The sequence below is a fragment of the Ctenopharyngodon idella genome, chromosome 13, assembly GCF_019924925.1.
Source record: "Ctenopharyngodon idella isolate HZGC_01 chromosome 13, HZGC01, whole genome shotgun sequence".
Taxonomy (NCBI): domain Eukaryota; kingdom Metazoa; phylum Chordata; class Actinopteri; order Cypriniformes; family Xenocyprididae; genus Ctenopharyngodon; species Ctenopharyngodon idella.
The window spans coordinates 1,135,683-1,152,782 of NC_067232.1; the positions used below are offsets into that span (position 1 = coordinate 1,135,683).

The 17,100-nt window shown below is 37.2% G+C and overlaps 1 protein-coding gene across 1 annotated transcript; it reads left to right on the forward strand.

Annotated features, from left to right (window-relative positions):
- Positions 1 to 7,376: 7,376 nt before the first annotated feature.
- Positions 7,377 to 12,575, forward strand: LOC127524909 (retinol dehydrogenase 12-like). The gene is made up of 6 exons (XM_051916951.1): positions 7,377 to 7,663; positions 8,701 to 8,940; positions 9,015 to 9,104; positions 9,209 to 9,397; positions 10,448 to 10,557; positions 11,950 to 12,575. Exons 1-6 carry the CDS (start codon positions 7,501 to 7,503, stop codon positions 12,127 to 12,129), a joined length of 972 nt encoding a protein of 323 aa, XP_051772911.1. The 5' UTR covers positions 7,377 to 7,500; the 3' UTR covers positions 12,130 to 12,575.
- The last annotated feature ends 4,525 nt before the right edge of the window (positions 12,576 to 17,100 follow it).

Genomic DNA, 17,100 nt, shown 5'->3' on the forward strand with positions numbered 1-17,100 from the left:
AAAGTTGATTTATTTCACTAATTCCATTTAAAAAGTGAAACTTGTATATTATATTCATTCATTACACACAGACTGATACATTTCAAATGTTTATTTATTTTAATTTGGATGATTATAACTGACAACTAAGGAAAATCCCAAATTCAGTATCTCGGAAAATTAGAATATTGTGAAAAGGTTCAATATTGAAGACACCTGGTGCCACACTCTAATCAGCTAATTAACTCAAAACACCTGTAAAGGCCTTTAAATGGTCTCTCAGTCTAGTTCTGTAGGCTACACAATCATGGGTAAGACTGCTGACTTGACAGTTGTCCAAAAGATGACCATTGACACCTTGCACAAGGAGGGCAAGACACAAAAGGTCATTGCAAAAGAGGCTGGCTGTTCACAGAGCTCTGTGTCCAAGCACATTAATAGAGAGGCGAAGGGAAGGAAAAGATGTGGTAAAAAAAAGTGTACAAGCAATAGGGATAACCACACCCTGGAGAGGATTGTGAAACAAAACCCAATGAAAAAATGTGGGGGAGATTCACAAAGAGTGGACTGCAGCTGGAGTCAGTGCTTCAAGAACCACTACGCACAGACGTATGCAAGACATGGGTTTCAGCTGTCGCATTCCTTGTGTCAAGCCACTCTTGAACAACAGACAGCGTTAGAAGCGTCTCGCCTGGGCTAAAGACAAAAAGGAATGGACTGCTGCTGAGTGGTCCAAAGTTATGTTCTCTGATGAAAGTAAATTTTGCATTTCCTTTGGAAATCAGGGTCCCAGAGTCTGAAGGAAGAGAAGAGAGGCACACAATGCATGTTGCTTGAGGTCCAGTGTAAAGTTTCCACAGTCAGTGATGGTTTGGGGTGCCATGTCATCTGCTGGTGTTGGTCCACTGTGTTTTCTGAGGTCCAAGGTCAACGCAGCCATATACCAGGAAGTTTTAGAGCACTTCATGCTTCCTGCTGCTGACCAACTTTATGGAGATGCAGATTTCATTTTCCAACAGGACTTGGCACCTGCACACAGTGCCAAAGCTACCAGTACCTGGTTTAAGGACCATGGTATCCCTGTTCTTAATTGGCCAGCAAACTCGCCTGACCTTAACCCCATTGTAAATAGGAAGATGCGATATGCCAGACCCAACAATGCAGAAGAGCGGAAGGCCACTATCAGAGCAACTTGGGCTCTTATAACACCTGAGCAGTGCCACAGACTGATCGACTCCATGCCACGCCGCATTGCTGCAGTAATTCAGGCAAAAGGAGCCCCAACTAAGTATTGAGTGCTGTACATGCTCATACATTTCATGTTCATACTTTTCAGTTGGCCAAGATTTCTAAAAATCCTTTCTTTGTATTAGTCTTAAGTAATATTCTAATTTTCTGAGATACTGAATTTGGAATTTGGGATTTTTGTCAGTTATAATCATCAAAATTAAAAGAAATAAACATTTGAAATATATCAGTCTGTGTGTAATGAATGAATATAATATACAAGTTTCACTTTTTGAATGGAATTAGTGAAATAAATCAACTTTTTGATGATATTCTAATTATATGACCAGCACCTGTATATATATATATACACTATATAAATTCTTATGCTGACCTACAAGGCCTTACATGGTATGGCTCCGCATTACTTGTCACAACTTTTAACTATCTACACTCCGAGACGTGATCTCCGTTCCTCCGATTCTGGTCTTTTAAACTTTGGAATTCTCTTCCCATTGAGATTACACAGGTCAAATCTTTTAGTGCTTTTAAGTCTGTTCTTAAAACCCACTTTTTTAGGATAGCATTTATGTGATTTCATTGTTTTAGGTGTGTGCATATGTACAGATATGTATACAGGTGCTGGTCATATAATTAGAATATCACCAAAAAGTTGATTTATTTCACTAATTCCATTCAAAAAGTGAAACTTGTATATTATATTCATTCATTACACACAGACTGATATATTTCAAATGTTTATTTCTTTTAATTTTGATGATTATAACTGACAACTAAGGAAAATCCCAAATTCAGTATCTCAGAAAATTAGAATATTACTTAAGACCAATACAAAGAAAGGATTTTGGCCAACTGAAAAGTATGAACATGAAAAATATGAGCATGTACAGCACTCAATACTTAGTTGGGGCTCCTTTTGCCTGAATTACTGCAGCAATGCGGCGTGGCATGGAGTCGATCGGTCTGTTGCACTGCTCAGGTGTTATAAAAGCCCAGGTTGCTCTAATAGTGGCCTTCAGCTCTTCTGCATTGTTGGGTCTGGCATATCGCATCTTCCTCTTCACAATACCCCATAGATTTTCTATGGGGTTAAGGTCAGGCGAGTTTTCTGGCCAATTAAGAACAGGGATACCATGGTCCTTAAACCAGGTACTGGTAGCTTTGGCACTGTGTGCAAGTGCCAAGTCCTGTTGGAAAATGAAATCTGCATCTCCATAAAGTTGGTCAGCAGCAGGAAGCATGAAGTGCTCTAAAACTTCCTGGTATACGGCTGCGTTGACCTTGGACCTCAGAAAACACAGTGGACTAACACCAGCAGATGACATGGCACCCCAAACCATCACTGACTGTGGAAACTTTACACTGGACCTCAAGCAACATGGATTGTGTGCCTCTCCTCTCTTCCTCCAGACTCTGGGACCCTGATTTCCAAAGGAAATGCAAAATTTACTTTCATCAGAGAACATAACTTTGGACCACTCAGCAGCAGTCCAGTCCTTTTTGTCTTTAGCCCAGGTGAGACGCTTCTGACGCTGTCTGTTGTTCAAGAGTGGCTTGACACAAGGAATGCGACAGCTGAAACCCATGTCTTGCATACGTCTGTGCGTAGTGGTTCTTGAAGCACTGACTCCAGCTGCAGTCCACTCTTTGTAAATCTCCCCCACATTTTTTCATTGGGTTTTGTTTCACAATCCTCTCCAGGGTGCGGTTATCCCTATTGCTTGTACACTTTTTTTCTACCACATCTTTTCCTTCCCTTCGCCTCTCTATTAATGTGCTTGGACACAGAGCTCTGTGAACAGCCAGCCTCTTTTGCAATGACCTTTTGTGTCTTGCCCTCCTTGTGCAAGGTGTCAATGGTCATCTTTTGGACAACTGTCAAGTCAGCAGTCTTCCCCATGGTTGTGTAGCCTACAGAACTAGACTGAGAGACCATTTAAAGGCCTTTGCAGGTGTTTTGAGTTAATTAGCTGATTAGAGTGTGGCACCAGGTGTCTTCAATATTGAACCTTTTCACAATATTCTAATTTTCTGAGATACTGAATTTGGGATTTTCCTTAGTTGTCAGTTATAATCATTAAAATTAAAAGAAATAAACATTTGAAATATATCAGTCTGTGTGTAATGAATGACTATAATATACAAGTTTCACTTTTTGAATGGAATTAGTGAAATAAATCAACTTTTTGATGATATTCTAATTATATGACCAGCACCTGTATGTTCTTTATTTCATTTTTTATTTCTATGCTTGTAAAGCGCTTTGAGATGTTACCTTTAAAGGCACTATATAAAATAAAGTTCATTATATATACAGGTGCTGGTCATATAATTAGAATATCGTAAAAAAGTTCATTTTTTTATTGTAAATTATTTTAAAAAATGAAACTTTCATATATTCTAGATTCCCTACATGTAAAGTAAAACATTTCAAAAGGTTTTTTTTTTTTAATTTGTTGATTAGAGCGTACAGCTAATGAAAGTCCAAAATCCAGTATCTCAAAATATTAGAATATTTACATTTGAGTTTCATTAAATGACCATCCCTACAGTATAAATTCCGGGTATCTTTTGTTCTTTGAAACCACACTAATGGGGAAGACTGCTGAACTGACAATGGTCCAGGAGACAATCATTGACACCCTCCACAAAGAGAGTAAGTCACAGAAGGTCATTACTAAATGGGGTGGCTGTTTACAGAGTGATGTATCAAAGCATATTAAATGCAAAGTTGACTGGAAGGAAGAAATTGGGTAGGCAAAGGTGCACAAGCAACAGGGATGACCGCAAGCTTGAGAATACTGTCAAGTAAAGCCGATTCAAACACTTGGGAGAGCTTCACAATGAGTAGAATGAAGCCGGAGTCAGCGCATCAAGAGTCACCACACTCAGACATCTTCAGGAAAAGGACTACCAAGCCACTTCTGAACCAGAGACAACGTCAGAAGCATCTTACCTGGGCTAAGGAGAAAAAGAACTGGACAGTGAACAGTGGCCGAAAGTCCTCTTTTCAGATAAAAGAAAATTTTGCATTTCATGTTGAAATCATGGTCCCAGAGTATGAAGGAAGACTGGAGAGGCACAGAATCCAAGCTGCTTGAAGTCTAGTGTGAAGTTTCTGAAGTCAATAATGATTTGGGGGGGCCGTGACGTCTGCTGGTGTTGGTCCATTGTGTTTTATCAAGTGCAAAGTCAATGCAGCCATCTTCCAGGAGATTTTGGAGCATTTTATGCTTCCATCTGCTGACAAGCTTTATGGAGATGCTGATTTCCTTTTCCAGCAGGACTTTAGCACCTGCCCACAGTGCAAAAACCACTTCCAAGTGGTTTGCTGACCATGATATTACTGTGCTTTATTGGCCAGCCAATATGCCTGACCTGAATCTATGGGATATTTTCAAGAGAAAGATGAGAAACAGTCGATCCAACAATATACAGATGATCTGAAGGCTCAATAGTGCCTCAGCAGTGCCACAGGCTGATCACTTCCATGCCACACTTCACTGATGCAGTAATTTGTGCTAGGAGCAAGTCATTTGCTGTAATATGTCCTGCCGATCAAGTATTGAGTGCACAAAAGAACATACTTTAAAGAACTTGAACTTTTCTGTTTTGCAAATCCATTTTTTGATTGATCTTAGGAAATATTCTAATATTTTGAAATACTGGATTTTGGACTTTCATGAGCTGTACGCTCTAATCATCAAAATTTAAAAAAAAAAAACTTTTGAAATGTTTTACTTTACATGTAGGGAATCTAGAATATATGAAAGTTTCATTTTTAAAAATAATTTATAATAAAAAAATGAACTTTTTGATGATATTCTAATTATATGACCAGCACCTGTATATATATATATATATATATATGTATATATATATATATATATATATATACAGTAGTTATATAATAGTTTTTATTTATATTTTGAATTAGCTTTTATTGTTATATTTTCATTTTTTTTTTTCATATTTTCATCTTGTCATTTTTATTCATCTTTGTTTTTCCAACAATTTCTAAATATTTTTAAAAATTTAATTTCAGTTTTAGTTTTATTTCAATTATACTTCAACTTTAACTTATTTTAGGTACACTACCAGTCAAAAGTTTGGAAACATTACTATTTTTAATGTTTTTGAACGAAGTCTCTTATGCTCATTAAGGCTGCATTTATTTCATAATAAATACAGAAAAAAACAATAATATTGTGAAATATTATTACAATTTAAAATTATGGTTTTCTATTTTAATATGCTTTAGAAAAATTTATTTTTGTGATGCAAAGCTGAATTGTCAGCATCATTACTCCAGTCTTCAGTGTCACATGATCCTTCAGAAATCATTGTAATACACCATTGGTGCTCGGGCCCTAACTATACACACTCACACAGACACTACAAAGTAACCAGTTTGATCTAACACCGCCCATATGGTTCATTATAGTAATTATACGTTTTTTGGCCAATCACAGACTTGCGAAATGTAACCAAATACTGTATATATAATTGTTTTGTGCACCATACTTACAGTTATACATTGGAAAATAATGATACATGATAATAATGATACATGATTTGCTGAGTAATATGACTTAAGAACTACAAACAGTGAAAGGGACCTACAAGTAATTTCCTCAGCAAAGATAAGGGCTGATAAGTTGATAACAGGCTACTGACCTTTGCATATGTGGGGTAGATGAAAAGCTGCTGTAACGTTTTTTAAAAAGCTGAATGAAAGTGTAAGAGAGCCATTGGAATGCAAAGGACTGTATTTATAGAGGTATTTATTTTATTTTTATGTATCAGTGAGATCATGCGCACAGGGTCTGTGGGTGTGGATGGATAGATCGGAAGGAACTCTGAAAGGAAACTGAAAGGGTTTACATTGTGCGAAGGGAGAAAATGTTTCCTCAGCTTCCTGTTCATCAGTACTGAGTTTTGGTCGGCCTTGACCTGTATATTATTCATGAAGTGTTCATGAAGTAAAACCTGCACACATACAATATTCCAAGGGTTGTCCTGTATGAGCAAGTTTTATCTGATGTTTCTGTTTGTCAAAGGAATGCTGAAGACAGGATAAAAGGAAATCTGGAGTACAACAAATCTCCTCAGCCAACTTGACCTTTCAACTGCATGCAGGCAGCTCAGATTGTTTCTTCACGTTACATCCTTACGCCAGTACAAGTGTTTGTCTTTATAATTGAGTCACTGAATCGTTAATTCATTCCAAATGCTGATTCATTTAGGAACCAAACAAGTTGTGAATGAATTATTGCGCCATCCATTCAACCGATTTGTTCAAAACAGTGAATCATTCAGGAACAAAACAAAACACAAAGTAACTGGCAACATTGAAAGTCATTCAATTTTAACTTCTTGACTTTATACTGTTGTATAAAAATCATATTACCAAATCGTGCTGCCTTTTTGTTACTCAAATAATTATTATAAAAATGGCTAGAACTTTCATTTCTATATTCTAACGTGACGTTTTCGACTTAGTAGCCTAATCATAGTAAAATTTAACTAGCAAAGGCAGATCCTGGTTTTTGATGCAAGAAAGTAGTTCCACACACAAAAGGGCATTTTCCCATAGCCTATACTTGACGTGAATTATTGTTTAAAAAAAAACAAAAATCAATTTCTTGCTTGTGTTATTGATTTAGTATATAATTAATTACAAAGGATTTATGAATTCCAAAAAATAGGCTACTATTTTAGTTCATGCTATTTTAATCACCGATATGTTTACATAAGTACACAATAATTAATATATATAATATAATATAATATAATATATATTAATATATAATAAATATTTCATTCATAATAATAAAATATATTAAAATTTGATAAAATTGTTAAAATTAAAAAAAAAAAAAAATCCGATACATAAATCAATATATTTTATTTATGAAATGTGTATTTACTCTGACGTGTTTGCAACACTTATTGAATAGTCCGTATGGATTTGCTTCTCAGGTGTGAATATATTTGTCTCATGTTCCAAAGCGAAATTTATCTGTTTGTCTGTCTGTCTTTTACTGTAATTGGAGCTGCTTCAACTCATAACTGTAGGCTTATATCTGCAGGTTTATGATCAAATGAGTTCCGAAGTTAAGACCGAGAGTCGAATTCCTTTAATGCATTTATAGTCTTTGCCCTGTGCACGCGCACAGTGCGCAGTCGTGCCAGGGTCACTCGGACTAAGCTAGACATTTGGTCTCTTTTAAGTAAACCGAGGATTTCAACGGAGGCACACGGACTTATTAAATGACCTGGGAGTGGAGTGACATACATTCCCATCCGTTATGGATGGTTTCAACGGCGATCTTGGCTATAATTGTGCGCGCGCAGCGGAGAGTGCCCTGGAACCCACGCGCTTGTCCTGTGGAGTTAAAAGGAAAAACTGCGATTATTACTGGCGCCAACACCGGTGAGAATCTCAATTTTACTATTTAAAATATTAATAAATTATGTTTTTAATGAATGGTGGTGAACATACAAATGCTTAAACGGGAAGAATTGCGGAAAGGGAAGAATTGCGGGAAATAACTTTACGCAGAAGACAAATTACACATCGTATCGACGATGAAGCAATAAATAATGTCAGAGAAAAAAATACAAGGAAGTTTAAGACATGTTTTATCATTAGAAAGTCTAAAATAGTTTTCATTTTTTCGCAGAGTCGTGGCTACACTAGCAGACAGGCTCGTGTATGTGTTATCAGATGTTTCGCATGTGTGTGGTATGTGTCTGTAGTGGCTGGTTTAGTTCATGGTGGAGCTTAACTGAAGTTTGATATGATGATGATAAAAGTAAAGATATGTATTTTTATAACCAAAACACTGCTGGAACGTGCTGTTCTCTTGCATAAAGTCTTAAATAATGCTATTATTATCCACTGCAAATAATGGTTCTTTATTGGCAATGATGGTTTCATGAAGAACCTTCACCACATCCATGGAACCTTCCCATTCCACAAAAGGCTCTTTATAGTGGAAAACGGTTTGTTAGATTATTAAAATGTTCTTCGCAATAAGAAAAACTTACTTTTAAGAATGTTTCACTAAAAGGTTCTTTGGGGAACCAAAAATGGTTCTTCTATTGGCCAATTCATACTGCACAGACAAATGCGAACAAACACGTTTGTTGGGTTTTGTTGGACCAGTGTGTTATCCCTGTCTGCATCTGTTGGCGTTGGTCAGGGTTTCTTTTCACCTGAGTGAACATGTTCAGTCAGCTTTGAACATGATAGTTATTTTTCATAAAATTCTAAATCCAACGGCCAACTTGTTTGTTGTCGTTTGTGCAGTGTGAATTGGCCTTATATGGCATCACTACAAAACTCCCTTTTGGAACCTTTATTTTTAGGAGTGCATTCCTGGGTCATTCATCTCTTGAGTGTACTGCTGGGTCATTCATCTCTTGAGTGTACTGCTAGGTCATTCATCTCTTGTTTATACTTTTCAGGGATTGGGAAGTTCATTGCCCTGGACTTTGCTCGTCGTGGGGCGCGGGTGATCCTGGCTTGCCGGAGCGAGGCTCGTGGGACTGCAGCGCTGCAAGAAATCAGAGACAGCAGTGGGAACCAGAACGTGCATCTGCGTCTGCTTGACACCTCGTCGCTCGAGTCTGTCCGGAAGTTTGCGGCACGGATCTTGGAGGAAGAGAAGGAATTACACATCCTGGTCAATAACGCTGGGGCCTCAGGTGGAACGGCCGTCTCTCTCTCTTTCTCCATATTGTATATGTCCATGCAAACAGTAGTCTGTTCATTCCTACAGGCCTACCCAGTAAGATCACCGCTGATGGGTTGGAAATCACATTTGCAACCAACCACATTGGGCCGTTCCTGCTCACCAGTTTGCTTTTAGGTCAAACATTCCCATTGCTTATGCTTTTATTCCAATCTCAAAAAGACAATCTGCAAGTAACACAGCAAGTAAATAATGCCTTTTTTCTTTTTATTGTCACACAGACCTTTTGAAGAAATCAGCCCCAGCACGCATTGTAAATGTTTCTTCTATGAATCACTGGAAAGGCAAAGTGGACTTCTCCCATTTCCGTGGGGACAATCTTAGCAATGTGATGGATGCTGCATATAACCACACCAAGCTGCACAATGTCATCTGGACCAATGAGTTGGCACGCAGACTTCAGGGCACAGGTACATGTCCAAAACGCATCTCACTACACTGACTGTCTGCTGTGTGGCATTAGAAAATGAGCAGAGAGTCGTAATTAGATTTTGACTATTGGGGTTCAGGCGTGTAGCTTGAACCCCAAGAATCAGCATTCTCCCCTAAAACTGATCGGGCAGACCAAACCGTAAGTCGAGAGATTTGAAACTTTAAGGGCTGGTAGTACTCACACCATCTACAATGTCACCAAAGCTCACCCTGATTGGCCTGATGGAATGAACAAACTTATATCGTTGGAACCTTGGCTCAAGACGGACAAAACAAATTTGATTGTCGCTCTGGCAAAATTTTGGATATTTTGATTTTTTTGAAAAACCTACTTTTGTGAACTAGTCCTAGGTTTTAGGCTTGATTGGAGCCAAACCAGTGCAATACAATTCTCTGGACTTTCTAGATCAATAATTATCAAAAAAGTCGAACTTTACCCTTTGGATAGCTATACCAAGGTCATTTAGAAAATGGGAGTGGCAAAACACACTCAAAAGCCTATAAATCATAAACAAAAACTCAGAACTTCAAATAGTTGTGCACATGTGACACAATATTCTAAACATGAATGCAAACTTTTATGTTAAAAAGCTTTAAAAACCATGTATTTCCTTATTAAGTTACCTGTATTGGCTGTAAATTCCATCTATGATCTAAGCGGTAACATGCTTGCTAAAAAAAACAAAATAGCTTTTTATGCATATGCTTAAAGACCTTAAAGCGCTTGAACCCAGATAATTGCTGCTCACAGCTATATTTGGATTTGGCATTGCTTGATGATTCAGTACTCTATAATGTGCATAATGCAATATAATAAATGTATTAATTATTTTTGTCAAAATTTAAAAGTCTTTACTGTAACACTTATGATCAATTTAATGTGTCCTAGCTTAAAAAAAAAAGCATTAATTTTCCTCAAAAAGTCTTCCTGATTCAAAATGATGCAATGATGCAACAGCTGGCCATCACACATGTTTTCACTTTCTTCACAAACAAAAGGATCTTGTATTGTTTTGTGTGTGTTTCAGGAGTAACAGCAAACTCTCTGCATCCAGGTGTAGTTATGACAGATGTAATGAGAAACTATAACTTCATTATCCGATTCCTCTTCAACTTGGTCGGCTTTTTCTTCTTCAAAGTGAGTTATGTATCAATCCGTTGACTCTTAACAACACACATCTCCTGGCTGCTTCCTGCCAATTTCTCTAGAACCACTAGTGCACTAGTTTCCAAAACAGATGGATGACATGTGTTAGGGCTTTTTGTTCTTACTGCAGTTCTGCCACAGTCCTAAACATTCTATTTAATAACCTCTAAACTTCAGCTGTGTGTGGGAGCTACTCTACATCTTTATGCATACAGTACATAGCATAGCATTTATAGCATACAGTACATATATAGCAATTTGGTTAGTTTAAAGTGTCCCTATTATGCTGTGCTAAATGTTCCTAATTTAGTTTTGAAGGTCTCTTACAACAGGTTTTCAAATGCATCAAAGGTCAAAAAAAAAAAAAAATTCTCATAATATACAGTGCACATCACCTCACTTATCAAAGAGCCTGAAAATGGTTCGTTGGAAGATTCATTCTCTCTAAACCCCTCCTTTCCGAGAGCCTACTCTGCTCTGATTGGTCAGACAGCCCAGTCTGTTGTGATTGGTCTATCACTTACAGAGTGTGTCTGAAACAAAACGTTCATTACCATATTTGAATTTCAGCTCTCTCAGCACTTGATTCGCAGTGATATGAACAGTAAGTCGATTTTACCATATCAATTCGAGCCCGAGTTCTCATACTCTGGAAGCTCATGCAAAGTGGATTTGCTTTCACAGCCCAGAAAACAGTGTCTTCTCGACATGTCGACAACACAAATCAAACTCTTCAAGTCTCAGCTACAACTACAGTGTTTAAGGGCGGCTCACAGTAGAAGCTGTTCGTGGGCAGTCAATGAAGACCATATGCTGGCATTATGTAAATTTGTCATAAAAAAGTAAGACTGGAATTACTGATTACTCAGGCAATTCAGAATCGGTTCTTTCTTTTGGCAGACAATAACTTTTATTTATCGAGCACTATGATCTTTGAAACTTTGCAGACCATTACATTCACAAACAGCTACTGTATATTACATGCTGCATGAAAGGTAAAATCTGAAAAGCAACTAGTGCACTTTAACATTGATTGTTACAAAAGAAAGGGAAAGAGAGAACAATAGTTACTATAGTGATGTTTCAACAGTAAGGGACTGAGAAGAGAGTTACTATAGTGATGCTTCAGCAGTCAGGGACTTAGAAGCAGAAATTGCCTAGTTTCCTGGAAGGAGTGAAATAAAAAGCTGTATATGGTAACTGGAATTTTTTTGTGTGTGTGCAATTCTTACTGGGGAGGACACAAACAAACCCCACAGCTGCACTACAATTTAACAACAGCAAATGAGATTTGTCAAGTGACACTTGTTTTATACAACATGCAGTGAATATTCAACAAAAAATTGTTTAATATCCATTGACTTTGTGTGTTTTTAATCACAGACTCCTGAAGAGGGGGCTTTCAGCCCAATTTACTGTGCCATTTCAGAGGAAACAGAGGGAATCACTGGAAAATACTTCGACAGTGACTGTTCCCTGGTCCTTGCAGCACCTCCTGCCAGAGATCCTGCTCTTGGAGTGAAGGAATATGAGTTCTGTGAGAGACTGACTGCTAAACCATAAAGAGATAATCCACCTAAGAAGAAAACTCCGTCATCATTAATTCATATGCATATGCAATGTGAATTGTCACTTTTCACATCTAAATGACACATCTAAATGTTTCAACATATGTTCTCTATTTCCTCTGAGTTTTGCAATAAAAGCCTAAAGCCTCTTTTAAAAAAATGCTCAAATCTGTATCCTATAATTTCCAACCAACATGCTGACCTCTACTCAAACTGACACTGAAACCAGTGTGAACATTCAACTCACACAAACACATATATGCGCTAAATGACTAAAACATGTCATCCCTTCAAAAGTTTGTGGTTGGTAAGATTTTGTAAGAAATGAATCATTTTATTAAGCAAGGATGCATTCAACTGATCGAAAGTGACAGTCAAGGCTTTTACATTGTTACAAAAAATGTCTATTTCAAATAAATGCTGTTCTTTAAAAATATTAAACAGCATATTTATAAGAAATATTTCTTGAGTAGCAAATCAGCATATTAGAATGATTTCTAAAATATCATGTGACAGTGAAGACTGGAGTAATGATGCTGACAATTCAGCTTTGATCTCACAGGAATAAATGACTTTTTAAAATATATTCAAATAGAAAACAAATATTTTTAATTATAATAATAATTCACAATCTTGCTGTATTCAAATAAATTCAGCCTTGTGAGCATTAGAGACTTTCAAAAACATTACAACTTTTGAACAGTAGTGTAAATAGCAAAGGCATTTGTGCAATAAAATGTGAAGCTGAGATGATTTTACCATAACCATTTGGCATATTAAATGACAATATTTATTAATATAGTAATAGTAAAAATTAACAAAATTACAGGAAACAAGGCATTTAAGTTTAGAGTCAAATTAAAACAGATGCAAACAGCAATTCAACATATTGTTTAACAGTTTAAAAATTCACCTATATATGACAAGAAACTGAATTTGCATGCAATTTCATTTTATTGTGATTCATTTACATTCATAGACAAAATATTTGTGCTTGCAATTGTGGCGAATCATCAGACTGCAATTGTCGTTGAATGCAGATAAAAATGCCGGCCTTATTTCACTGTCAAAATAGAGCACAAACATCAGAATGGTCTGTGTGTACATATGAACAGAGATGGGCAGTATTTTAATTAAATGTATTTAAAATACGTATTTAATTACTTTTGAGTATTTTGTAATTTGTATTTTCCTTCACAAAGAAAAAATCAAATGTAATTTGTAATTAAATACTTTGAGAGAAAGTAGTTTGTATTTAAAATACTTAAAATGCATTCAAATATATTATTTTATTTTCGCATACAGTAACTTTCATCACCAGGCTTAAAGGTGATTAGGTCATTTTCGGAGGGGCTAACAATAGTGAACTAGCTTTGAAAGCATAAGATCCCTTCAGAGCGTCTCCAAAGCCACGCCTCCTTCAAAACACATGAACGTACACAACGGAGAAAAAGCATCACGAGAGACTGCGTTAAACTACCTCATTGGCTCAAAGCACATAACATTACAATAATAATAAACATAAACAACTTAAAGAGCACTGACCTGTAACGTTAGCATCTGACTGCTGCAGATTTATTTCGGCGTTGATAGTGTTGCCATTGAAACGCATAAATTCGAGTCACGAACCACCGTCACGGGTTGCCATCTCTTAATTATGGTAGTTATGGCGTGAACTCAGCATAAGCTTGTTGTTTTGGTTCAGGAGGAACTGTAACGGTGCATTCACACAGGGCATCGGCATCAATGCTTGATGGAGGGCGTGTCTGAAGCTTGGTGCTGAAGTGACTGTCATAGTGACAACAGCCAATCGCATTACTTTCCGGTGTTGCATGAATGCATTTGGCTAGCGTCTGCGCTAGGGTATTTGCATAAGGCGATCTGATTGGCTGACGCTTCTGTTGGCACTTGAAAGAGAAATTTTCAACTTATGCCGCAAGCATAGCGAGTAAAGTGACCCACAATTCAGTTCGGCAACGCATGACATCACCCATTCAAAGTAAATGAAAAGCGTTAACGCCGACGCCCTGTGTGAATGCACCGTAAAAGGCGGCTGGTGTTTCGGTAGTGGACCAACGTCTATCTTACTTTGCATAGCAAGGTCAGAAGCAGGTAAAGAAGCTGCTTTTGTGCTCAGTCAAACTGCTTAAAGGTCCTAGTAAAATATAATATCAGATATTATTCACTGAATGTCATTAGGACAGAAGATTAACGGAAATGGCTAGAACTTGTGAACTGACTTGCTAACTAAAGCATGACATGCGCTGTCTAGTGTTGCGCAGATCGCAGTTATATCCACAGGCGTTGCAGATAATCCACGGATGGGCAGGTCAAGTTATAAAAAATAACATTCTGATTAATTGCAGGGGAAAACACAGTCGGTCGTGTCTTAAATTAATGTAACCGTAAGTATATTCGGTCTGTGCGTTCGTTCTTAAAGTAACAACAGCATAATAAACCTGCTGCTGTCTGTCAATAATGTTAATCAAGCAACAAAAGAAAAAGACAAAATTATTTACTGCTCCTGACTGAATAACTTTAGTATTTTTATAAGGATCATCAATCTATATTTAATTGTTACAATGAGGACTGTGCATTATTTTTACATGATTATTCAATTTCTGTATACTTTAATGCTACTGTTAAATAGTTGTTAGTGCTTTTTGAATGCTATGGCTATATATGGCAACTGAGAGCAACTCTCTTACATGTCTCTAACTCCACTGTATTTTTGTATTTTCAAATTACTTGTATTTTAATTAAATACATTTTTTACAGCAGTGTTTTGTATTTTATTTAAATACATTTGATGAGTAAGTATTTGTAATTTGTAACTTAATACTTTTTGATGTATTTGTGCCCATCTCTGCATATGAAATATAGAAAGACATTTTACTGTATGGATTTAAATGCTCCTTACCGGTCTCTGGCTCTTCTACGATGTTCTGCAGCATCTTACCAAAAGCAGATCCAATGTGGCCCTTTTTAGCAGTGAGCTTCAGCCCTATTTCTACAAGCTGGCCCTTCAGACAGTAACACAGCCAGTCAGAAACAAATACATTATGAAATACATAAAAGAAAAAGAAAAAACACATCCTGAGATTCCTCACCGCTGACTCTCCTCTGTTCTCTTCTGGAGACATCTCATCAATCAAAACCTCCTCTGCCCGCATATCGGCATCTTTCCTTCCCTCCTTTTCCTGTTGAAGATGAAGGGAGAAATTTAATAACTTTTTTCTCATTTAATAACTTTTTTTTTTTTTTTTTTAAACTCAGGCTTAACTGGAGGTTGAATTGAAATAAATACTAACCCTGAGCTCTCTCATCTCTTTGGGGCTGAAGAATGCGATGTGTCCCTCTGCCTGGTCAGCCTGAAGAGCAATAACATACACCAGCACCAGACATCCTGTAACTGCTCCACGCATCTTTGGGTGGCATAAAAACATAAATCAGCAAGTGTTAAACACATCATGGGAGATAACATAGTGTACTGCTCATGCTTTTGTTGATAAGTTAGGTCCAGTTGTGACGCAAAGCAGTGAGAATTAGAGATAGGATCTATTTTCATGATAAAATCAGGAAGAGTGAGAGAGACAGAGAGGCTGAGAGTTGTACCTTTGTACAGCATGCAGGTGGCCTTCGTGGCAGGGTTTATGTTTGTGTCAGTGGTCAGAGAGCAGTCAGCTTTATAGGAACCCTCGGATCACACTAAGCTCTTATTTACTATCTCTGACGTATGTTTCCATAAACTCCTCCACCTTGACCATGGAGACAAGAGAGGACTTGGCATAACTTGGTTGTAGTCACTCTAGACTTGGTGTATGTTACGTTTTTGTATATTAGAGCTTAGTAAATGTAATTACCCAGCTAACAAAAATATGTTCTAAAACGTTCTGCTCCAGTTTTTTTAAATGCTTTTTTATACCAAAAGTTAAAGGCTCGTTCACATCAAGGATGATAATGATAACGATAAAAATATAGTTCTAAAAAACTTTCTAAATGTAAAAGAATAGCAAAGTCCACACCACAAATATAATGATAACGGCGCAGAGAAACAATATCGTTGAAATCACTTTCAGAACGATTTTTGGTGGGGGGGGGGGGGGGGGGGGGCTGGCTGATGAACGATAAAATATTGACAGCCAATCAGAATCCATTCTGCTTTAACGAGCTCGAGCATTTAAAGCGGCATACGACAAAACTGCAGCGTACGCTTGGAATAAGCATAACGTTACTGTCCGCTGGTGTTGACGCTAATATAGCTAGCTATCATTATAATTATCTTTATAGTTATCGTTCTTGGTGTGAACGGGCCTTTAGGGAACATTCAATTTTATTATTCTGGAAAACAAGTAGTAGTTTGATGAATGTCCAACTTAAAGGGTTAGTTCACCCAAAAATAAAATTTCTGTCATTAATTACTCACCCTCATGTCGTCCCAAACCCATAAGACCTTCGTTCATCTTCGGAACATAAATTAAGATATTTTTGATGAAATCCGAGGGTTTCTGAACCACACAACGTCATTGCACCTTTTGAGGTCCAGAAAGGTATTAATGACATCGTTAAAATAGTCCACGTGACTACAGTGGTTCAACCTTAATGTTATGAAGCGACGACAATACTTTTTGTGCGCAAAAACAAAACAAAAATAACTTTATTTAACAATTTGAACTGTTGTCGTACGCTATTGACGTAGTGAACGCAGTGCAGCGCTTCCGTGTTTACGTCCGAATGCCGGCTCAGTATTGGCCGATGCTGTACACATGAGCAGTATGTCGCATGCGTGTGATGCTGACGCAGAAGCCGGCCAATAATGAGTCAGCATTCTGACATAGAACACGGAAGCGCTGCTCTGTGTTCATTACGTCAACTGCGTATGACAACAGTTCAAATTGTTAAATAAAGTCGCTATTTTTGTGTTTTGTTTTTGCGCACACATAGTATTCTCGTCGCTTCATAACAA